Below are 25,691 nucleotides of genomic sequence, written 5' to 3'. Positions count from 1 at the left end.
GTTTACTTTGTAATAAAAAGGTTGCTTTGGTTAACGTTTATGCTCCAAATGTGGATTGTCCTGACTTTTTTAAGTCTTTATTTACTTCTTTACCCAATCTAAACGAATATAAGTTAATAATGGGTGGTGACTTTAATTGTTGTTTAAATCCTCTGATGGATAAATCTTTATCTATTCAGACTTTACCTAATAAGTCGGCCACTTGTATTAACTCTTTTTTGACTGACAATGGAGTTCTTGATATTTGGAGATTCCGGTATCCTAAAGACAAAGAGTTTTCTTTTTTCTCACATGTTTATCACTCTTATTCAAGAATTGATTATTTTTTTGTAGACTCTTGTTTTATTCCATTGGTAATCGGTTGTAACTATGATATTATAGCTATCTCTGATCATGCTCCGTTATTACTTTCTATGAAATTTACGGATACAGCTTCTAATGCTAGACAATGGCGATTTGACTCTACCTTGTTGCAAGACTCTGACTTTATAAAATTTATGGAGGAGCAGATCGACTTCTTCTTCTCAACTAATTCTACAGATGATATTTCCTGCGGAACACTTTGGGACACTTTTAAAGCTTATATACGTGGACAGATTATTTCTTATTCTGCTGGTTTGAGGAAACGTATCAAGATGGAAACTCTTTTATTGGTTGATAAAATTAAAGAGATTGATAAGAAATATTCGATTGCTCCTAGTAAGGAGCTTTACAAACAAAGGGTTGAACTTCAAATGGAACATAGTTTATTACTTACATCCTCGATTGAAAATCAATTAATGAAAACTAAATCTGATTTTTATATACATAGTGATAAATCTGGTAAACTGTTAGCTAGTCAATTGAAGAATGCTCTGGTTAAACGTCAAATCACTAAGATTGGTCAACAGAATGGGAATCTGACAGTTAATCATGATGAGATAAATAAGGCATTTCAAGATTTCTATACCTCCCTGTATCAATCTGAATTTCCTCAAGATTATAATACCATGTCTGATTTTCTTGGAAAATTAAATTTTCCAAGGTTATCATCTGATGATCTTTTGATATTGGATACTCCTATTACGGATGTAGAAATTAAGGGGGCTATTTCCTCAATGAATTCTGGGAAAGCACCGGGTCCAGATGGTTATACAGTTGAATTTTTAAAAATTTTTTCCGCTACTCTTTCCCCTTGGTTAGGTAAGGTTTTTGAGGAGGCCATTAGATTAGGGAATTTGCCACAATCTTTTTATAGAGCTTCCATTTCTCTAATATTGAAGAAAGATAAAGACCCTACTAATTGTGCTTCTGATAGACCTATATCTTTATTGAATGTAGACTCCAAGATTTTTTCTAAGTTACTGGCATCTAGATTGGAGAAGGTATTACCCAAAATTATTTCAGATGATCAAACTGGCTTTATTAAAAATCGTTATTCTTTTTTTAACATTAGGAGATTGTTGAATATTGTTTATACTCCCTCACATGATACTTCAGAATGCGTGATTTCATTAGATGCGGAGAAAGCATTTGACAGAGTTGAATGGCCTTACTTATTTAATGTGTTGGAGAAGTTTAATTTTAGTCCGATATTTATATCATGGATTAAATTGATTTATCATACTCCAGTAGCCTCAGTGGTTACCAATAATCAAAGATCTCCCTTTTTTCGCCTATTTCGGGGCATTAGACAGAGATGTCCTCTTAGTCCATTACTATTTAACATTGCCTTAGAACCTTTGACAATTGCCATCAGACAATCACAGGATATTTTGGGTATTAATCGTGGGACAGATATTCATAAGTTATCTTTGTATGCAGATGATTTATTATTATTCATTTCTAACCCGGAGAAATCCATTCCAGCAGTTTTATCATTATTGGCTCAATTTAGTGAGTTTTCTGGGTATAAGTTAAATCTTAATAAAAGTGAATTGTTTCCATTGAATAAACGGGTCCCAATTTATGGAAATTTACCCTTTAAATTAGTTAATGACTCTTTTACTTATTTAGGGATCAAAATCACAAAAAACCATAAAGATTTGTTTAGATTTAATTTTTTACCCTTAATTGATCAGATTAAAGGTTTGTTTACTAAGTGGTCACCTTTGTCTCTATCCCTAATAGGTAGGATTAATGCTATTAAGATGGTTATTTTACCTAAGTTTTTATATATTTTTCAAGCGATACCAATTTTTATCCCGAAATCTTTTTTTACTAATGTTGACTCAAAAATTTCTTCATATATATGGCAGTATAAAAATCCCAGGTTAGGTAAAACATATTTACAGAAGACAAAAAAGGAAGGCGGGTTAGCATTACCTAATTTCAGATTTTACTATTGGGCAGTTAATATTAGATATTTGTTATGTTGGTTGAAAGATGGGGGTGGATCTTTTGGCCCTTGTTGGGTGAGTTTAGAAACTAAATTGGCATCAGCTTATGCTTTGGGTTCTATTTTAGGGACTTCTCTCCCTTTTGCTCTTTCTAAATTGCCGAAACGAATTGACAACCCGATAGTTAAACATACATTGCGTATATGGTTTCAATTTCGGAGATTTTTTGGGTTGACTCAATTCGTTTTAAATAGTCCTATTGTATCTAATTGTTTTTTTCACCCTTCCATTATAGATCAAGCTTATTCAGCTTGGAAAACTAAGGGATTACTAAGATTTTCTGATTTATTTTTAGATAATTGTTTCATGTCTTTTGAACAATTATCCAACAAATATAACTTGCCGAGATTTCATTTTTTTTTTAGATATTTACAGATTAGACATTTTTTAAGTTCTGTACTCTCTACGTTTCCAAATTTTGTGCCTTCAGATACTTTGGAGAGTTTATTTGAATTAGACCCTTTTCAAAAAGGGCTTATTTCAAATCTTTATAAAATAATTATGAAGATACGTTCAGAGCCTCTTTATAAGCCTAAACAGGATTGGGAAAGAGAGCTTAGTTTTAGTATTTCTAGTGAGAATTGGGATAGAATTCTTCAATTAGTTAATACATCATCGTTATGTGCCAAACATTCACTAATACAATTTAAGGTCATACATAGGGCCCATATGTCCAAGGATAAATTCGCTCATTTTTACTCTCATATAAGTCCTATTTGTGATAGATGTCATTCTGAAATTGCGTCTTTAACTCACATGTTTTGGTCGTGTTCATTTTTGGAGAAATATTGGAAAGATATTTTTGATATTATTTCTGCGGTTTTGAATATTAATTTACAACCTCATCCTATTACCTCAATTTTTGGTTTACCAATGTTAGACTCACTGCATTTATCTTCTTCAGCCCGTCGAATGATTGCATTTCTAACTCTGATGGCTAGAAGATCTATATTGTTGAATTGGAAAGAAATTGATCCTCCCACTGTATTTAATTGGTTCTCTCAAACTATGTTATGTTTAAATTTAGAAAAAATTGGAAGTGGTACTTTTGAGACTTCTATTAAATTTGAAAAGTTATGGAGAGCATTTATTCAACATTTTCATATGATGTAATATGACCCTGTGCCAAGTTCATTTGATTTCCCAGTTTTCAGCTTATGTATTTTGAGAGGACCGGAAGTGACGGCATTGATGAATACTTATTTTTGTGAGATATTATAAACAGCCCGCTTTTTTTCCTCCTTTTTTGTTTTTTTCTTTTATATTACTTATTAGTTATAGTTATTAGATTAGATTAGCTAGTTCTGCATTATATAATTTTTTTTTGTTTTTTTTCTTTCTTTTTTCTGTTTTTTTTATATTATACATTATGAAATATTTAGATTTACTATGTCCATACATATATCTTATGGCTTATGTCTTGGTAAACTCATTTATATTGTAACTATTATGTATGTTTTTTTTTCATATGTAATGGAATGTGTATGTTGGTAATTTCTTTATCAATGTATCATCTGTATTCTGTCCATATTACTAATATTAATAAAAAGATTTAGAAAGGAAGAAAGAGAATGAATAGGGTGATTATTCAATCTTCTAGTCCACAGCTCCTATGTTCAAGCTTTTGACCAGAACAGATTTGACCCGAGCATTTTTCAAATTCAGAAAGATAGCTTGGGATAGTTTAATACATGAACAAGTTAACTTGTAGATATTCATTTGTATATTGACATGTTTAAATCATTGTTATCTGTTTATCCATTTTCTAAGTCGAGGAGAGAGGAGGAGAAATATTTTAATTTTTTTAAAGTAAAATGTACTGTTAACGAATGGAGGAGTCAGATTCAGTGATGTCCGTTTTAATCCAGTCAGAATTCAAAATAGCCAGAAGTGATTTAAGCAGCATGGATAAGTTGATCTTTAGTTTTAATTTTAAAAGATAAGAAGAAATACTCAGGAGTTTGCATTGCATCTCAGATACAGATTCAGTTTAGTGTCATTTGGAAATCACAAATGCAATGCAGTTAAAAAATGACGGTGTTTCCCCCAGAATGATATCACAAAAGCATATGACAAAACAGACTACACTAGAAAATCCACATAACGTTTGGCAATCCCCAATCCAGAGTCCAGAGAGGCTGCTGCGTATTAATATCGTGCTACCGTCTAGCGCGTTCCCTAGAAAGGAGCTCCAAATCCCCCAGACAAACGACCAAAAATTAAAGCTACAAGACCTGCACAAAACCACATAATTACAACATATAGTTACAACAGTGCAAACAATAGCATAATTGATTTAAAAAAAACAGACTATGGGCACAGTAAAAATAGTCCAAGATGTTAAAGGACTGTTTAAAACTTCACAAAACATGCTTCATGGCCTACTGTGTTCCTCCAGCATTTTGTGTTGTTTTGGGTTTCCAACATTACAGAATATTTTGTTCATGAGTTAAACAATGTTTTAGGCTGAAAACCCTTCAGTTTTGACAAAGGATCTTTTGAGCTGTCTATCAATCTAGCTTACTTCTGGTGCTGCAGGGAAGACCTTTGACATTGATAGCAGAAAACAATTTGTTTCTCCCAAATGTGTCACTTGATACTTAGTTCTGAATACTGCTAAAGCAGGCTTACAAAGTGTTTTAAATGTCTTATTAATGGTTGAAAAGGTAGACTCTTAATTTGGCTGTATTACGAGTCTGTTGAATTTGAATGTGGTCATGATCTTTTAAGTGATTCCCAGATTTTGCAATGGAGCTTGCAATATAATACATGACTAGTAACTGGAGCAAGCAATTCCAAGAATGGAGACTAACGCATTTAGTCATTTCACACTTAAAAGCAAGCATTCAGCTTCTGGGTATTATATTACCTTTTAAGATAATTTTGAAATGTGATGTTCTCTTACTGATTTGCAAGGTAGATCTCAGTTTTGCTTTTTATAAGTAGTTCTTTGAATAATGGACCTGGCCACGCTCTAATGGACTTGAGCTCAAGGTCTGAGAGGTGATGACCAGTTAAAGAGAAGGGGTGGTGAGACCGGAGTCGGGTGTTTTCTAGACTGAGGGGACTAAAATGACAGGTCATTTGTACCAGGTAGTGGAGGAGAGCAGGAGTGGGGGTTGAAGACAGTGGCAGATCAGTGGAGACAAAGAAGTGGGGAGGGGGGAAAAATGGCATTTGGAGGTGGAAATCGGAGACAGGTGTTGGAGAGAGAAGGGCAGAAACCAGTGCTAGACTCAAGTAAAGGAGGCAGTGGGAACTATTAGGGAAGTGCTGAATAGGAGGTGCAGTTGGAACCACAGTCGTGGGGGTGAACTGTGTGTGCACGGAAATGGGAGAGGGTAAACTTAGGGATTGGCAGGGGGTGCTGAGAGAAAAGGAACAATCATGAGAGAACTGGAGGAGAATCTGCTCAGGAGAGCAGGGGAACATCCCAAGTTCTTACCCCCCCCCCCCTCCCCTGTATTTGATGCAACCTCCCTATCAACTTGTATCCCTCCTCAATCCCTTAGGCTTGGCACTTACTGCCTTCTCTTCATACTAACCATCTTGGTCCTCTGTCCTGATGCAGAGTTCCTTTCTTCCCAAAATTGTTGTTCGATGCACTCTGTTCTTCCAGCAGATTGTTCTGGAGGAACAGCAACCTGGCGATTGCTACTGCACGTTTCTGCATCTGCTGCTCTCAAATGTAGGGTTAGATGCTTTGACTTGGGATGTGGGGTGCGAATCTTAATATCCGATAGCATAAATTGAAGCAGAGCTTTCCAGTACATTCAGGCAGCTATGTTAAATGTGACGATATGGCCCACATTGTTTTTTATCAATACAGCGCGCCATACAATAACAGTATGCCTTGATCAACTCTTCCTGTAAGACTTCTAAGTGTAAACTGCTTGAGGCATCCCATAGCAAGTCACTAGTGTTCTCATCACCCACAAGACTATTCTTTCCTTTTTCTCCTACCCTTCATTAAAAAAATAACTGTACACAACGAATCAGACCTTAACCAGAGTGACCAGGTTCTCAAAGTTTGCATGTTAATTTATTAGGTTTGGACGACTTTAAATGCACAAGATGATGGATGTAAGCTCCTGATGTGTAAAGCATGCAGATTAATTCCAGATTTTGAAATGAATTTTAATTTCTATAGCTGCCATGGTGGGATTTGAAAATTTTTCTCCTGAATTAACACCACCTACTCCTTCCCTTCCCCAGGACAGGTCTTTAGGCTGACTCTTCAGTAACTACTAGCTGTTAATTTTCATGACTCTGCTTTTATCCTTAAGGTTGGCTGCAGATTTCATGAAGAGTGATTATTTGTTCCTTGCTGTTGGTCAAGTGGGAGGAGCCTGTGGTGACGTACAGCAGTCTGTACTGCAAGTTGACCAGTATTCCAAGAGGAACAAACTAATTGAAATCCTCACCAATACAGGTGTGTCTTTTTCACCTACAATCTGCCCAACTATAATGAAATTCAGCGAGAGGAGATGGATACTGCAAATAATTAAATGCATATTTTGGAGGGTAGAGGTAATTTAACTTCATGTGAACACATTTTTACTAAAATTAATAATTTGGTCAAAAGTAGTTATTTTTGTATAATTCTATGGAATATTTCATGCAAAATTACCCCATGGATGGAGATATAAATTCCAATAGTGGCTGCTTGTAACATAAATTGTATATTGTCCAGCTATTACCTACTTGTGTTTGTTAACTTTAAATTGGCTTATCTTTAAGCAATGTGGTCCTATCATTCTAAAATATTTATCCTTGCCATGATTGCATCAAGGTGATGGATTAGAATCTCTGCAGAAAGACAGCTGAGGTGTTTTGTAGAGTTACCACCGATTGATTGATTATTTATTTATAAATGCTTGGGGAAAACTGGGGAAAAAATTTAATTTGTTAAATAAGCAATTTTTGACTTCCCATTTGTGTTTTGGGGATTAGGACTTTTGCATGAAAATATGTATTTTTATCATGATGACTTTGGTTATAATTCAAGTTACCCTAACATACATGGACTCTCACTGTGTGTGTGTGTGTGTCTCTATATGTATAGATGTAGGAGAGTGCATTTTTAAACTACTTTGCTTTGGGTCTCACTTCCTAGGTATTGAACGGACTATGATCTTTGTTGATACCAAAAGGAAAGCTGACTTTCTTGCTGCTTTCCTTTGTCAAGAGAAATTCCCCACAACAAGTATTCATGGGTAAAGTTTTTGCTTTCACATTTCTCTAATTCACATATTTGCCTTTTGTCTGTTTCTGTTCTTGAGAGTGACATGGAAATTTATCATGTTTGGGCTTAAATTCCATCAACCTAATTGATTCGACACAATCCAGTAAGCTTGAAGCGTTTGTTGCCTTAGAATTAAATAAACTGTTAGAATATTTGAGTGGTTTGTCTTCTACAGTGGAAATCACCTCTCGGATTTAGAAATGGACTTGAGAAATCTTGCTTGCCTGGTTCACTCACTCGTTTCTCATTTAGTCCCTCCTTGACCCATAGCTAAATGATTTTATTTGGACAGGATTTTATTGCTCCATGTAGTTTATAGTTGGATCTTTGATTAGTTTTGTAATTCATTGAGTTGTTTTTGAGGGCATTGCAGAGTAGGTAATTTACTGTTAGTTACTATTTATTATTAATAAGAGCACTTAAAGGGAGTGATTTTCCTTGTTGCAGTGCTATAGACTTTGTAATAAAGTGTTCTAGATTTTAACCTACTGATAATGGAAAACTTTGTGTGAATAAAATTCTTAAATTAAAACTTTTTTAGTATTTAAGCCAGTTTATTGTGTTAAATATTTTTGAGTTGTCTTAATCATTTTTTTTTGTTTTGTTTTTGACAACTTGGAATGGAAACAAGATTCTAACTTACAAATAGTTGGAACCATTTAAACTCTTGCCTCTCAAGTTAAGGCATGTCCTTTTTTTTAATAGCTGATGAACAGTTGGCCTAGAGTTGCATGGAAAGATCATGGGCTAGAATCTTATTTCCTTGATGTGCTGAGCTTAGAGGAAATTTTTTTAGAGAGGGCAAGAGCGTAAATGAGGGTGAGGCAACTGGAGGAGATGGAATCGTGTCCAGAAACGATACAGTATAGATCATATCTTTTGTAGTAACACCCCTTCACTATTCAACCTCTACCAAAGGGGGAGCTCTCAGCTTCTCCAGTCTCTAAATGTGGGTAATTAATTCCTAAAACTAATTAAGTACCATCTGGCATTCAAAATGTTGATAGATACTTTTAAGTGTGGGGCCCAGTCATTAGTTTGCAAAGGTTTAGCATAACTTTTTTTGGATATTCCACCTACAATGAAGCTACAGATATTTTGCCTTCTCAATCAGACCTATCATCTCATGAATAACATGCATTCTCATCCCTGCCCTTCAGAATTGTATTATTTTATTCAATATTACTTTATTTCTTGTACTATAATCAACTGCTTCATTTATTTCTGAATTTAAATATTTTCCATTTAATTTTGTATTGATGAATTTAGTCTGTCACCTTTCATCTAGTTCATAATTTGCTTTGAGGCTGAAGGTGAGAACTTTAGTTTTAGGTGCAACAGTAAGTCACATGAACCATTAATCCTGCACTGCTGTTTAAGGTTGACATTTTCCTATTTGTCCCATTTCCCTTCAGTGCCCTTGCTAATGTAATTGAATGAATTGAAGGATTAGGAAGTGTAATGTAATGGGCAATGCTTCGTTTTCAAAAAAAAACGCATCTGTTTGCTTGTACCAAAAGTGTTGTTAATTAATAATTCTAAATTTTCTGCTTTTCTCTTGAGCTATCACAAAAGGACAGTGGCTTCGGTCATTCTTGCCTTTTTTTTGAGGGTTGATGTGAAGGAACAGCAATGTAACGTAAGTGACTTATTTTGCAGTGATCGAGAGCAAAGAGAAAGGGAGTTGGCACTTGGTGACTTCCGTACAGGGAAGTGTCCCATTTTGGTGGCTACGGCAGTGGCAGCTCGAGGATTAGACATTGAGCATGTACAACATGTTATTAACTTCGATTTGCCATCCACCATTGATGAATACGTTCATCGCATTGGACGCACAGGTCGTTGTGGACATGTTGGCAAAGCAATATCATTCTTTGATTCAAATACAGATATGCCAATAGCACGTGCCCTCCTAAAGGTCCTCTCCGATGTAAGTACTGTTTTCAGGAATAATTTTATGATGAGAGTTAAAAAGAGAAAATTGAAGACCTGAAAAGTAGTCATCTCAGCATGCTTCCAGTTCCCAGTGATCCTGAATATAGGAGCAGGGAAGTGGATTATGTCGTTGGACAGGTGATTCAGGAAGAAAGGGTTTGGGTTCCAGAGACTTTGAAACCAGCTCTGGAGAGGGTTGAATGATGGATTCTGGCAGTAAGAGGACCAATGTCCTAGTGAGGGTTGTTGTGGGTAAACTTACACTAGGGTGGGTAAAACTAAACTAGAATAACAATACTGTGGGGATGCAAGCAAGATTCTTAGGAGGAGAGAAATGAAGAAAATGTAGAATGCAAGAACAAAATCGAGTGAGAGGCAGATAGAACCACAGTGTGGGAGCAGGTGGCAAGAGCAAACCTGAAGTACTGCTATTGTAATGCAGGAGGCATTTGTAATGAATTTAGTTTGTACAAATAAGGCAAAGGATAGTGGAGTAGAAACACTTAGTGAGATCAAGTACAGTTGTGAGAAATTGCCTAGACTCGGAAAATGTAAAGCTCATTTGGATGATGTTTTAAAAACAGCATAGGAATGAAACCAATGTAGGAGTAGTATACAAACACCCCAGCAGGAGCCACACTGTAATAAAGGCTATCAGTAAACAAATAGTAGCTTGCAATAGTTGTGGAAACCTTTAATCTTGTAAATTTTTAATCAGGTTGGAATGAGATGGCATTTGGGGGTGGGGTAGGGGAGGCAAAATATTGAATACTTTTAGGGTAGTCTCCTAGATAAGTGTATTTGTGGGAACAGTGAAAAGATGATCTTGGATCTGGTAATGGGTTCCTAGGCGGGTTTCATAAATACCCTCAGAAAAATTGCCTAGAATATTCAGTTTTAGATGGTAAAACTTGGGTTGGAAACAGTTGTGTTCAACTTGGAGGGAATTTCAATGGAATCTGTCACAGTAAAATTCGTAGGGAGGGATTAAACTTGTGGCCAGCCAGGGATGTTAGAGGGTACTAAGCTGAAAGGAACATATGCAATACCCAAAGTTGGTGATGGGCCTAGAGTTTGGGATATAATTCAGCAGGCAAGAAAGATGATGCCATCCCTTGAACTTTATAGCTTTGGTTTATTATTTTCTGTGAGGAATGTAATAGTTGCTTCAAGTATTCTTAAAAGAAAAAAGGGTCCCAGTGAACTCCTGGAGAATGTGACTGTGGAGTAGTTATAAGGAAGTTATAGTTTGTTCATAGTCGAGCAGAATAGAAACCGGCCCTTTTAGGCCATTGTACCCATTGCTGATTATCACATAACCAGTTACACTAATGCTATTTAGCAACACTTGGTCCATAATTGTCTTGGTGAGTCAAATACCCTGTGCTTACAGTACAAGATACTGCAAACACCTTATTAATTCTGAATAACCATAGAACGCAGTTAAATATTGTCAGCATCACAAGAGAATTATGATTGCACAAACTAATGAGGCTAAAAGTTGTGAAGAAAGTTGTCAAGTTTGCAGCTGATGGTTTGCATTTGTTTCTAATGTATATCATTAGATGCATTAATTATAAATTCAGTTACAAAATTCTGAACTCCAGGGCACTGGAAAATCATTTATGATTCCTGCAAGAAGTGGGTATAGTAGTACAATTTTCTAACAAAAGTTTAAATTAAAGTCATGAGGTAATAACAGCATTCTTGGAAAATTGTAATCTAATCAGCATGGTGCAATGGAGAAATTTGTCAGACAATTTGAGTTTGAAGCATTGATCAGTGTATAGAGGGGAACTAATAGACGTGTTGTATTTAAGCTTCCAGAATGTATTTGACAAGATGCCTCATTATCTTGTGGAAATAGCCCATAATATTGATGAGCAGCATATTAGCATAAGCAATTTGACTAATTATCAGGAAAGAGTGACTGAAAAATAAGGGGATTATTTTCAAGTTGATGCCCCATTTGACCATTTGGGTACCATAGAGATCAATGGGATTTGGGTAGCATAGAGATCAATTGTTTGCAATAAACGTTAATGACTTGGAAGTAAATGCATGTGTCATTTGTAGAAGGGGATAGGGGAAAGATAGGTGAAGAGGCAAGATTGGAGAGATGGATCAGATAGATGAGTGGACCAAAATTTGGTAAATAGATTACAAGATAAAAATATGTTCACTTTGGGAGAGTGAACTAGACACTGGTATTACAATGGAATTTGTTGGAAATTGCAACATTTCAGTCCTTGTGCACAAAACAAGAAGTAATTGGGGAGGCTAATGGAATGTTGGACCTCATTTCAAGTAGGTTACAATATAAATGTAGGGAAGTTCTTTTGCAACTGTAAAAGGCATGTATGGATGTTTAGTCCCTTAAATTATTTTGGAGAAGGTTTAATGGGGTGATGCTGGTACTTGGAGATTGCCCTTTTGAGGAAAGGTTAAGAGGGTTGAGCTCCATTCATTGAAGTTTAGAATTAGAATCTGGAATGCCACACAGCTCAGGAACAGACTTTTCAGCTATGATGTCTGTGCTGACCATGAAACTAATTTAAACTGCACATCTAGCTGCAACTGGTCTAATCCTCTGTTCCCTGGGGGAATGGGGCAGGAATGCAGATCTGAAGAATGCAGAATCAGCCATGATTCTTAATGATAGAACAGGCTCTCGGGGGTTGATGGCCTATCCTGTTCCTCTTGCATTTAATCTTATTAACATTAAGTATTTTTTTGTTTGTGGCTTATTCTTATACAGATCAAAGGAAACCACATTTTTAAAGAAAAGTTTATAGTGTTTGTCGATCATGATGCAGTTTAATAATTATACTTAATTGTTTCTATAGGCACAGCAAGAAGTTCCTGTATGGTTAGAAGAAATTGCTTTTGCTGCTCATGGAACTAGTTACAATAACTCCCTTGGAAAAGTTTTTGCTTCTGTAGATACACGCAAGGTTAGTATATATAGGTCAACAGTGAGCACATTGTTTTTATAAGGTCTAATTCTTTTTAGTTCTTGCTATCAAATGTTTTGGATCAGAATATTCATTTTTGACATCAACCAATATGCAGATTATCTGTTCTTTGGCCCTGTTAGGTATTCCCTGTGTTTATTTGTCATTATCTTCCTTCTCCATAGTAGCATGCCTCTATTCATTAGGAAGTACTGCTAATTTGAAGCAAACATCAACTTATATGGAACTTTTTCACAATGATAAGCTTTCTCCAAGTGATAGCTGCTGACCAGAACACCAGAAAGGCATGTATGGATGTTTAGTTCCTTAAGTACCACCACCCCTGGTAGCGTACTTGTGTGGAAGGCATGCCAATGGCTATATATACTTCATTAGGAAATTGAGGAGAATTTGGTATAGAGACTCTGAGGCACAGGATCACAAGAGACTGCAGAGAGTTGTGGACTCAGTGAGTTCCATCACTGGCACAACCCCTTCCCACCACTGAGGAAATCTTCAAGAGGCCTTGGAAACCTCACCATCTGGAACACTTCCTCTTAAGATCTGGAAGGAGTCTAACGACCTATATTCAACAATTCAGGAATAGGTTCTTCCCCCTCTGTTATCAGATTGGGGAGAAGAGTTGAGCTGCGGTGATAGGGGTTTTGTCAGAGGTATTGAAAGGAGGCTCTGTGGAAGAGAATGAGATTCCCAGATGGTATGTTGCCTCTTGGGTGCTAGGGTTTGGGACATCTCAGCAGGAGGGTGAACAGCCAGAGGTTGTAGTTTAAGTAGGTACCAATGACATGAGTAGGAAGAGTTCTGCAAAGGGAGTTGAGAGTTGGGTGATAAGTTAAAGGATAGGACTACTGGGGTTGTGATCTGAGGATTGGTACCTGTGCCATGTGCTAGTCGGCCAGAAATAGGAAGATTATACAGAAATAAGATTAACATGTGCCTAAGGAATTGGTGCAGGAGGGAGAGCATATGATTTTTTTGATCATTGGGCTCTTCCAGGGAAGGTGGGACCTGTATGGAAGAGATGGTTTGCACCTGAACTGGAAGGGGAGGAGTATCCTAGTGGCGCATGCAAATTGCTGGACCAACTCAGCAGACCATGTAGCATCTTTGAAGAGAGTGAACAGTAGATATTCTGGGCTGAGGCTCTTCAGATTGGAAAGGAAGTCAGAAAAAGATGTATTATGGTGGACGGAGGGGAGGAAGAAGTGCAGTGATAGGTGAAACTGGGTGGGGTGAAGTTAAGAGCTGGGAAGTTGGTGGAAGAGGTTAAAGGGCTGGAGAAAGGGGAATCTGGGAGAGGACAGAAGAAGGGGGAGGAGGAGGAGGAGCACCGGAGGGAGGTGATAGGCAGATAAGAAAAAGTGAGAGGAAACGAAAATGGGAATGGTGAAGGGAAGAGGGGAGAAACTTTGAGTATAAAGCTTCTATGAGCCTGTCAGAATAAAAGATAAAGATAACAAGTATAGAGAACCTTGGTTTCTCAAAAGATTGAAATAGTACAGTGTAAATTTACAAGGATGTTGGGACTGGAAGACCTGAGTTGTAAGGAAAAATTGAATAGATTAGGACTGTATTCCTTAGAACATAGAAGTTTGAGAGGAGGTTTGATAGAGATGTACAAAATTAAGCATATAGTTAGGTAAATGCAAGCAGGCTTTTTCCACTGAGGTTGGGTGAGACTACATGGGTTAAGGGTGAAAGGTGAAAAGCTTAAGGGGGACATGAGGGGAAACTACTTCACTTGGAGAGTTGAGTGTGAAATGAGCTGCCAGCACAAGTGGTGCATGCAAGCTCAATTTCAAAGTTTCTAAAGTGAAGTTTGTATAGGTACATGGATAGTAGAGGTATGGAGTTCCCAGTGCAGGTCATTGGGAGTAGGAGGGTTAGAAGATTTCATCATGGACTAGGTGGACTGAAGGGTCTTTCTGTGCAGTGCTTTTCAATGACTAGAAGTACCCAATTAAACTAATTCTACATCAATTTCCTCCACCACCACCACCACCACCACCTTCATAATCTGTCCCTCATTTTTTACATTTGGGAGAATTTAGTGATTCATCTACTAATTATGTCTTTGGAATGAGGGAATTGGAGAACCTGGGGGAAACTCACATGGTCACAGGAAGGACATACAAATTCACACAGAGCTAGAAGCCAGGGTTGAACTTGAGCTGCTGGAGATAAAAGTCTTAACTTCAGTCAGTTGCCCCACATGGAGGAATAACTTCACGAGGGCTGATAATTCACCACCAACTTCAAAGGCAAAAAAGATGGCAAAAATGTTGATTTTTTTTTTGCCCAAAAAAAAATTGTAGGATTTTTTAATCAGATCACAAGTTATTTATCAAACAAGGGTGAGGGAATGTATCAAATGTACAAGCTACAGATTAGACTTGAATACAATAGAACAATATAGGTTAAAGGGGTTGAAATACTTAATTTTGTCCTGAAAGATATGGACTACATCTGAACGGAAGCTTTGACAAATCATTTCTAAGTTAAAAAAAAAGTACTCTAAAGAACATTTTTAACTTTACAGGAACTTATATTTAAAAGTAATACTATTCAAGAAATCCATGAAATTACATAGAACACATTTATCTTGATCAAAATTGCACGTACTTGTATATTTCACATAAATAGCTCATGACCCCAGTCAGTTTGGATTGGCAACAACATATCCTCCACCTTGTCCGTCAGCATTGTCCGTAAGCTGACAAGGCTGTGTGCTTAGACTCTGCTCTACTTGCTTTATACTTAGTCTGTGAGACTTAGCACAGCTCCAATGCCATATTTAAGTAAGCTTGCTGATGCTACTACTGTTGTTGATGGTGATGTATCAGCATATAAAAGGGAATTGAAAATCTGGCTGAGTGGTGCCAAAACAACAACCTCTCTCAATGTCAACTGGACAAAGGAGATGATTGACCTCAGGAGGAGGAACCTGGAGGTCCATGACCCACTCCTCATCAGGGAATTGGGGGTGGAGAGGATCAGCAGTTTAAAATTCTTTGATATTACAATTTCACAGCATCTGCCCTAGGTCCAGCACGTAACTGCAATTACGAAGCAGCACGGCTTTTTTTTTAATAAGTTTGCAAAGAGTTTGCATGACATCTACATTTTGACAAACTTCTTTTGATGTGTAGTTGAGGGTATATTGACTGGCTGCATCGCAGCCTGGTACAGAAACACCAATGCTCTTGTACGGAATAGCCCACAAAAAGTGGATATGGCCCAGTCCATTGCATGTAAGGCACCCTCTGCTCTTGAGCACATCCACATGGAGCGCTCTTGCAGGAAAGCAACATCCTTCAATGACCTTTCAACATCCAGGTCATTCTCTCTTCTAGCTGTTGCCATCAGGAGGCCTCAAAAGCATGCCATCAGATTCAGGAACATTTATTACCCCTTGAGCATCAGGCTCTTGAATCGGGGTCTAACTTCTAATTACATTACTGAACTATTCACAACCTTTGGACTCGCTTTCAAGGACATCTCAGCTCATGTTCTTTTGCTTATTTATTATCGTTTTTATTTTTTCTTTTGTATTTGCGCATTTTTTTAAACACTTTTTTGGCTGCCCTGTTAAGTGCAGTCTTTGATTCTGTTTACTGCGATTGAATGTCAGGATTGTATATGACTTGTACATAGTTTGGTAATAAATTTACTGAACTTTGATTCCCAAGTTGAAGACAGGAGTTTTGTTAGAATTGCTGTCAAATCCAATGATCTACAAACAAAAAACCATGAAATTAGTATTCTTTTTTCTCTGCTTAAAAGCAGCTTCTAGGTTGATGATTTCATAAATTTATCAGCCAAAAGGGCATCTATTGTCTCTGAAGGCAGTATCTAGGCCTTGGTTAAATGCTTGTGTGTTTAGGGCCACTAGAGACTTTGTCAAAGTTACAATTCAGTGATGACGTCCTGCTTGCCATCTGAAGCCTTTCAGATTAACTTTTAAAATAAAAGCCCTGTTTCATCTAGTGGATGTATGGGGACGTATGGATGTATGCAGTTTAGAATTGGGTTTACAACCATGTGAAATTTGTTTTGTAGCAGCAGTGTAAAAATAAATTGCTTTAAATTACAAAAAGGAATAATGAAGCATTCATAAACTGTTCAGGAATCTAATGGTTCAGTTAGACAATGTGCTGGAACATTTTGAAGAACTTTAGGATAGGCAAGTCCCCAGGTTTACTGTGGGAAGCAAGGAGAGAGATTGTCGTCCTCACCGGCCACAGTAGTAGCATCAGATAATTGGAGGGTGGCATGTGATATCCCTTTTTTTTCAAAAAAGGGAGTAAGGAGATCTCTGGGAATTATAGACCAGAGAGTCATACTTAAGTGGTGGGCAAATTCTTGGATAATATTCTTATAGTATTAGCATTTTGGAGAAGTCTGATTAGGGAGAGTCAGCATGGCTTTGTGAGGAGCAGGTCATGCCTTGGAGCCTGATTGATTACTTTAAGGATGTGACAAAGCACATCGAAGGTGGAGTGTTAGATGTGCTGTCGATGGAATTCAGTAATGCATTTGATTAGTTTTGCCTTAGTTGGCTCATTCTGAAAGTCAGAAAGCATGGGATCCAGGCTTGCCCATAATAGGAGCAGGAGGTGGCAGATGGTGTTTATTGTCGATCACCAGTGGTATACTGCAGGGGTCTGTTATGTGACTTCTGCTCTTTCTGATTTTTATAAATGACTTGTGTGGAGGAATTGGAATGTTGGTTGGTAAGGTTGAAGACATGAAGGTTGGAGGAGATGTAGATAGTGTCAAAGGTTGTGATAGGCTATAGTGGATGTTGATAGGTTGCAGAGCTGGGCTGAAGTGGCACATAGTGTTCACTTGAGGAAAGTTACATCATTCAGTTTGGAAGGTTGACCTTGAAAACAGTACAAGGTTAATGGCAGGATTCTTACTGTGGAGGAACAGGGATCTTGGAGTTCACGGATCCCCTCAAAGTTGCCTCACAAGCTGATAAGGTTGTTAAGGAATATAGTCTACATTAGTCAGGGATTGAATTCAAGCGCTGCAGTGCAATGTTGCACCCTTCTAAAACCTTGCTTGGACCATACTCTGAATGTTGTTGCTTCTGAATGCTTTAGAGAGGGTGCTGAAGATATTTACAGGATGCTGCTTAAGCATGTCTTGAGGATAGTTTGAGCGGGCAAGGGCTATTCGCCTTGGAGCAATGGAGGATGAGAGACCACCTCATAGAAGTGTACAAGGTCGTAAGGGGCATAGTTTGAATGGATGGCCACTTTCCCAGGGCAGAAATGGCTAATAGGAGGGAGCATAATTTTAAGCTGATTGAAGGAGTGTATAGGGGTGATGTTAGAGGCAAGTGTTTTTTTTTACACAGTGGATACATGGAACATGGATGCCTAGGGTTGTGGTAGATGCAGAAACATTGTGGGCATTTAAGAAACAAACACATGGATGATCGAAATGTGGAGGGTATGTAGAGGAGGGGAAGGGTTAGATTGATCTTGGAGTAAGTTAAAGGTCAGCATAACATCATGGGCTGAAGGGCTTGTACTGTATTGCTTGATGTCCTTGCATCTGTGAACTCCCCATTGATCACTAAGCTGAAGAGCTCAGCAATCTGAATATGGGAACCCAGAAGTTATGCTTAGTGAAGACACAAATGGGCTTGACTGTCACAAAGCTGCTTTGTCTTCTTCACTGATGTCAAATTTGGATGGGATCATGCTTGTCAGTTACAAATTGCCTGTGATCTGGTTGAATGAAGGTAGCATGTACTCACTGGGTTGACTGATGTACTTGGTTCCTGTATTCTTTCTGGAAGCTAACTGAACTTTTCTAACCCAAAGGTTGGTGTCAGGGTTGGGTAGCTGACTAGTACAAATTCAACATTTAGTGCAGAAGGTAAATCAAAATGACTATTTAAGTGGGTCAAATTTTGAGTTTGCTTCAAATGGTGATGCTTGTGTAAGAGATGTAATGAAACTAATGGCTAAAATGTTAACTTTCATTTTCTGACTAGACTGTAGGAAAATAAGCCAAAATTGTCCGGCTTTGCATTGATTTTTAAGCTCTCATTTTAGTTTCTTCAAACATGGGCATTAGTGGCATAACTTCAGCACAGGATGATAGGAAACCAAGTGAAACATAATTGTGGTGATAATCACTTTAGAAATTTTGTGTCCACTTGAACCACTTTAATTAGCTTTTCCTTTTGGTAAAATGTAGAGTGTCATTTCAAAACGATGTACTGCTAGATAAACATCTGAATATTGTGTACTTGCAATTCTAAGTTTAGTCAAAACTGAAAATCAAAAGATTTTTATCCCAAATGAGAAAGATGGTATGTTATGTGGATCATCTTTTAAAATGTATGTCTCTTATGTAGTATAAATGATTTCAAACCAGAGTTGGCTTCGGTTATTTGTGTGGTTAAGGTGCAACCATAGTTCCGCAAGTCTGGAACTGGAGCATGTGAACAAACTTCTGATCAAAACTAACATTGTTACTGAAATTTCTGCTTTTCAGTAAGTTTATTAGAACTTGGAACAGTGCATCACAGGAACAGGCTCTTTGGCACACAATGTTGTGCTGAGTCAGCTAAAAAGTAAATGACAAAGTGATTCCTCTGCCTTAACAATGTCCATATCCCTCCATCTTTTTCATACTCATGTGTCCATCTAAACGGCTCTTAAATCTCTAATGTATTTACCTCTATCATTATACCAGGCAGTGGATTCCAGGCATTAACCACTTAGTTTTTAAAAAAATAAACACACACTTGCCCCTCACATCTCCTTTGAACCTCCCTACTGTCACCTCCAAATGCATGCTCTCTGGTATTGGACATTTCAATCCTGGTAAAAAGATACTCCCTGTCATTATCATTATCAAATTATCTCATTATCAAATCTCCTCTCAGCCTCTGCCACTCCAGAGAAAACACACCCAGTTTGTCCAGTCTCTCATGATAGCATGTGCCCTCGAAACCAGGCAGCATCCTTGTAAACCTCTTCTGCTACATCCTCTCCAAAGCCTCAAAATCCTTCCTGTGGGAGGAGAGGGGGAGCAACCAGACCCGTATGCCCTGATAACCTCTAGACTTTTGAACTCAATGCCTCAACTATAAAACATTACATAAGCTGCCTTAACCACTCTATTGAACCGTGTAGCCACTTTCAAGGAGCTGGACCCCAAGATTTGTTGATCTGCCTCTTCACCAGAGGACTTTGGGTTCAGACCAAGGGAATAACTGTCACACAGTTTACTTAAAATTACAAACTGTTTATTAGCAAGCTTGCGTCTCAGTTGATAACATAGAGCTTGCGCTCATAGTCTGGGAAAATCTGCAATCAAATGAGCCCTGAGCACTGCCTGGGGCTGCTTGTTAAATATTCATTACCACAAAGTACTCTGATTGTTGCCTGGCATCCTTGATTAGTGGTTACAACAAACAGCTTTCTCATGCAACAAGCACTCCTTTGTTCCTCCATCCAGTACTCTTCTCTTCCCCCTGCCTCCTCTATCTTTTCTAAAACTTCAAAAGCCTGGTTTTTGAAATCATCCATTCCTGCCCCCCTCTTAACCAAGTCTATTAATAACCTCAATGTAGTTTCATGTATTGATTCATCCTCTCAAGTTCACCCTTACCCATAATACTCTTGGAATTAAAATACCCACACTTCTAACTGTCCATCCCATGTCTATTGATTTTTGCCTACCAATACCTTCCCTGTCATCTACCTTCTGCTCCAATCCTTTACTTACTGACTTGGTGCTCCTGTTCCCTGCAAAACTAGTTTAAACTCTCCTGAGTAGCATTAGCAAACCACCCAGCCAGGATATTGGTTCCCCTCCAGTTCAGGTGCAACCTGCCCGCCTCTTCCCCAGAAAAGGTTCCAATGATCTAAGACCTTGAAACCCTGCTCCCTGAACCATCTCCTGAGCCACTCATTCATCTATGCTATCATCCCATTCCTACCTGCACTCGCCTGTGGCACCAGGAGTAATCTGGAGATTACTACCTTGAAGGTCCTTCTCTTCAGCTACTTTCTTAACTCATACTCATTACACAGGACTACTTCCCCTTTTCTGCTTATGTCATTGGTGCCAATATGTGCCATGACCTCCAACTGTTCACCCTTGCCCTAGAAAATATTCTGCAGCAACTCCGATATACCCTAGAACCCAGCAGGCAACACACCGCCTCTTTCGCGGCCGCAGTATCTCCAGTCTATCTCCCTGAACTATAAGAGTCCCCTATCACTACCGCACTGCCTGACTTTATCCTTCCCTGCTGAGCCTCAGCTGGTTGCAGTTGGCGGCTGCTGCTGCTGTGCCCTGATAGGTCATCTCCACCCCCGCGCACCCCCCCCCCCCCCACAACGGTATCCAAAGAGGCTGTTCCTTTTGCTGAGGGACATGACCACAAACTGCATTGGTAGAAAATCTGATAAATTAAACAGACCTGGTTGTAATGAATGACAGTTGCAGAATGTTATACATCTGTCATAATTCTAGTTAATACTGAAACTTTTCAAAGTCAAAATCCTGCCTGTGGCTGATGTCCTTTTCTTTCTTTGTTGTAGATCTTGGGTGTAAACAGAAACTTCAGTGGTTATGAAGCAAGTCCGCCGGTGACATATGGTGAAAATGAAGATGTTTGGGAATAATGCCCACACTTGAACTTTAAGACAGTGTCCACTAAGAGTTATTAATATTGAAGCTTTTCATTGTTTACCTATTTTATAGGAAGCACATTTGTAAAATTTGTTTACATTTAGTTGCACACGTTTTCATATTTAAGTTGTATCACAGTGGTCAGATATTACAATGTTGATTATTTGTTTTCTGTATGACTTGGGAAATTTCAATAAGGTTATAATAAACTGAAAAACTAGACTAATTTTCTTGTGCTGTCTCTAAAGAGCAATATTTACGTAAGGCTGTTAACAGTTGAAGCTGTTAATGCAGTGTTTTCATTTTTAATAGACATTGATCAGATGCATTGTGTGGAACTATAATATCCTTGCAATAGTTGTGACTTTTAAAGGTGATTTTTAAGGGATAGCTGCAGGGTATGGAGGTGGAAAGCGAAGAATTTGGACTTTAGTACCAAAAGAAACAAAGCATGGTTGTTAAAATATGTGGGAGTTTTATAATAGCTTAAATAGAGGATGTAATGGCTCGAAGTTATAAGCTGCACTGAGGTCTGTTGATACCACTTGCAGTAAACATTTGGTGAGTTGATAGAAAACTTAAACTCAGGGAGAATTACAACATTGAGAATCATATAAGAATTGTCCCTTCCACAAACTCTATTCAGAACATGGTCTGTAATTGGCCCAAATTTTCCATTTGTTCAGCTTCATAATCAAATTAATGGCTAACAAGAGAGGGCACAGTTTTAAGGTGCTTGGAAGTAGGTACAGAGCAGATGTTGGGGATAAGTTATTTAACGCAGAGCGGTGAGTGCGTAGAATGGGCTGCCGGCGATGGAGGTGGATATGATAGGATTTTTTAAGAGACTCCTGGATAGGTACATGGAGCTTGGAAAAATAAGAGGACTAGGTAATTTCTAAAGTACATGTTCGGCACAGCATTATGAGCCAAAGGGCCTGTATTGTGCTGTAGGTTTTCTAAATTATAAGACCTAGGAGCCAAATTAGGCCATTTGGCCCATCAAGTCTGCTTCGCCATCCATTATGTATGATGCTTTCCCTCTTGACCCCATTCTCCTGCCTTCTCACCATAAACTCTGATGCCCTGACTAAGCAAGAACCAGTCAATCTCTGTTTTAAATGTACTCAATAATCTGGCCCCACAGCTCTCCATTGAAATGAATTCAACTGACTCACCCAACCTCTGGATAAAGAAATTCCTTCTCTGTTCTAAATGGACATCCCTTTATTCAGAAGCTGTGTCGTCTGGTCCTAGACTCAACCCACTATCGGAAACACCCTCTTCACACACAAAGTTGTGGACTTTATTTCGCTCTGAATGCTGCTGTTCTCATTGTTTGCACAATTTTTTTTCTCTCTGCAGATTGGGTCTTTTTTAATGGGTTCTTCTGAGTTTTTTGTTGCCTTTTGAGGATGAATCTATACATGAATTGTAGAATTTATACTTTGATAATTTACTTCAAACTTTGAAAGGTCTAGATAGTTCAAAACAATCAAAGAAGCCACAAGCAGAATGTCAAACTTGAGCTAAGTGAATTAACGCACACAATGCTAGAGGAATTCAGCAGACCAGGCAGCATCTATGGAAAAGAGTAATGTTGACTTTAGGGGCCAAGATCCTTCATCAGGGCATTGTTTATAAGAGGAGTGAATAAATGGATGAACAGAAGCACAGCTGTATGTGTTATTTATAAATAGTAAACAGAAGCAACATTGGTGCAAATCTATGTTGAACACTGTGCTGGTGCTTGTTTATATGCTTGTAATCTTAACTTTGCCAAACCCTCTGTACATCTCCAAGTCTGCCATTCTTTTTTTTCCAATTAGGATAATTTTGTAATGTGTTTTAGGCATAGGAGCAGGTCCTTTGGCCAACCTAATCCAAAGCTGCTGTTCTGATTTGTTTCACCTATCTATCTGGACAATAGACTTCCATATCCCCCTTCACCCACATACTTAAATGTCCCTTAAATGTTGATAGCACTATCAATTTTTTTCTGCATTTGCAGTGTGCAGTTCCTAATGTTTAGTTTACAGTTACTGTCTATAGATTTGTTAAGTATGCCCACAGAAAATGAATCTTGGGTTGCTTATGGTGACATGTATGTACTCGGTTAATAAATTTTAACCATGACTTTGAGGAATTGTGGATCTGTATTCCCAGATACCACTGTTCTGCTCTCACTTGTCTCCTACTGTGTAAATCCTATCCTCGCGTTGTTGGCATTAAATTCCATCTGCTATTTTTCAGCTCACTTTTTCTAGGTGATCCAGATCATGCTGCAAGTTTTGATGGGCTTCATTGCTGTCGACTGCAGCCCCAGTCTTGGCATGATCCAGTTTACCACGTTCTGTTATCAACAATATTAATGATAATGAGCCCTGCACTGAGTATTGCACAGACCTCTAGTGATGGGCCTCAAGTCAATGAAGAAAATATCTGCTATGAAGCTGATGTTGAATCCAATTTACTACCTCATCCTGAATACCATGAGAACGAATCTTGACCAGCTTCCCATGTGGGAATTTGACAAAGGGTTTACTGACAATATCCACTGCCTTTACCAGGAAAGTTGATGATCTTACATGACTTCACATGCACAAAGACCTTGACTAACCTTAATCAGGCATTGATACCTGGTCAATTGGAGTACTTTCCAATAGATTACCTGCTACTGACATCACTCAATGGCCTATAATTTCTTGGCTTATTCTTAAAGCCTTCTTTGAGGACATCACCATTAAACACATCTGTATGAGGGCAAACCGAAAGCTTTGGCTGATAAAGGTCTGAGTGAGGTTGAAAGATAAGAATGCTGCCTACAGATGGAGGATGAGACTACCCTTAGGTCAGTAAGACCTGCACTTTCTCATGCCATTAGGAAGGCAAAACCAGATTATTCAGTTATTTCTGTGACACTAAAGATACAAGACGTAGGAGCAGAAATAGGCCATTTGGCCCATTGAGTCTGCTCTACCATTCTCTCATGGCTGATCCCAGATCCCACAATGCCATACACCTGCTGCCTTGACATATCATTTGATGCCCTGACCGATCAGGAAATGATCAATGCTGGCTTTTAAAAAAACATGCAGTCTGTGGCAGAGCATTCCAGATTTACTACCCTGGCTAAAAAAAATTCCTCCTTGCCTCTGTTCTAAAGGGTCACCCCTCAGTTTCGAGGCTGTGCCCTCTTGTTTTGGATATCCTCACCATAGGAAACATGTCCACATCCACCCTATCTAGTTCTTTAAACATCTGGTACGTTTTAATGAGATCACCCCACCACCCCCGCATGCACACACATTCTTCTAAATTCCAGTAGGTACAGGCCCAATGCTGCCGAATGCTCCTCATATGTTAACCCCCTCATTCCCAGAATCATCCTTGTGAACCTCTTCTGGACTCTCTCCAATGACAACACATCCTTTCTGAAATATGGGGCCCAAAACTATTCACCATACTCGAAGTGTGGCCTGACTAGCTCCTTATAAAGGTTCAGCATTAATTCCTTGCTTTTATATTCTATTCCCCTTGAAATGAATGCCAACATTGTATTTGCCTTCTTTACCACAGACTCGGCCTGTAAATTAATGAGACACATGTGGTAGGAAATTCAGACCATAACAGACTTTCAGTACACCCTGTATGTCAAAGGCTGTGACACCTCTCTTCCTGACTGGCTGAATGTCATTCACTCTCAGTTTGACACATGGAACAATGTGCTGGTGAGGAAGCCCTCCCCTCCCTCTAGGAGCAGGGAGTCTGTCTGTCTGCAGCTGATGTGAGGAAGACCCTAACCATGGTCAACCCACATAAAGCTGCAGGGCCTGGTTGGGTGCTGAAGGGCTATGCTCCCAGTTAGCAGATTCTAACAGACCTCTTCAACATCCTTGGAAGAGTACACTGTCTCAGCAAGCTTCAAAGAGGTCATTGTCCTCTGTGTCCAAGAGGGCGACAGTAACTTGGATTGACCTCAACAAAAATGAAGTGCTTTAAGTGACTGGTTATGGATTGCATTAAATCCCATCTTCCTGCTGCATTGGACCCTTTCCAGTTTGCTTATCACACAAATTGGCCATAGCTACTCTGCAATCTGCTGTCCTGTCCCACCTGGAAAATGGTGCTTCATACACCACCATTCTATTTATCAACTTCAGCTTGGTATTTAATACAAACTCCCCTCGAAGCTGGTGGATAAAGCCCGAAGTTAGAGTCAGAGCACCTTCTGTTGGTTTCAGTGTAATTACCAAAATTTGCTGTGTGCTTGGAAGGAATAGCTTTCAAGCAAGATATGTTAAAGAGAAAGAATCTTTAGCAGTAATCAGAACATGCAGCTAACTTGGTGCACCATTTGTCACAAAATTGAGGTACAGTGATGATGAATTTGAGAATGATTCTTGTAAAGCCTATTACACCATTGTAATGTGATGCAAGGCTTGGAAGAGCAGTAACTAGTCAGCAACTCTTTATACTCCATCATATGCT

At 38.5% G+C, this 25,691-nt stretch overlaps 1 protein-coding gene across 4 annotated transcripts in view; it reads left to right on the top strand.

Annotated features, from left to right (window-relative positions):
• LOC132404848 (probable ATP-dependent RNA helicase DDX4) overlaps nucleotides 1-21,422 on the top strand; it is a 74,757-nt gene extending 53,335 nt beyond the window's left edge. For all 4 annotated transcript variants that reach the window (XM_059989398.1, XM_059989400.1, XM_059989399.1 and 1 more), the window contains 5 exons: nucleotides 6,665-6,810; nucleotides 7,495-7,594; nucleotides 9,283-9,553; nucleotides 12,405-12,512; nucleotides 21,110-21,422. In XM_059989398.1, coding sequence (XP_059845381.1) covers nucleotides 6,665-6,810; nucleotides 7,495-7,594; nucleotides 9,283-9,553; nucleotides 12,405-12,512; nucleotides 21,110-21,193 — 709 coding nt within the window. In that variant the 3' untranslated portion in view covers nucleotides 21,194-21,422. The remainder of the gene's footprint in view (nucleotides 1-6,664; nucleotides 6,811-7,494; nucleotides 7,595-9,282; nucleotides 9,554-12,404; nucleotides 12,513-21,109) is intronic.
• The last annotated feature ends 4,269 nt before the right edge of the window (nucleotides 21,423-25,691 follow it).

The sequence above is a fragment of the Hypanus sabinus genome, chromosome 14, assembly GCF_030144855.1.
Source record: "Hypanus sabinus isolate sHypSab1 chromosome 14, sHypSab1.hap1, whole genome shotgun sequence".
Taxonomy (NCBI): domain Eukaryota; kingdom Metazoa; phylum Chordata; class Chondrichthyes; order Myliobatiformes; family Dasyatidae; genus Hypanus; species Hypanus sabinus.
This window is presented reverse-complemented; position numbering and strand designations above follow the sequence as displayed.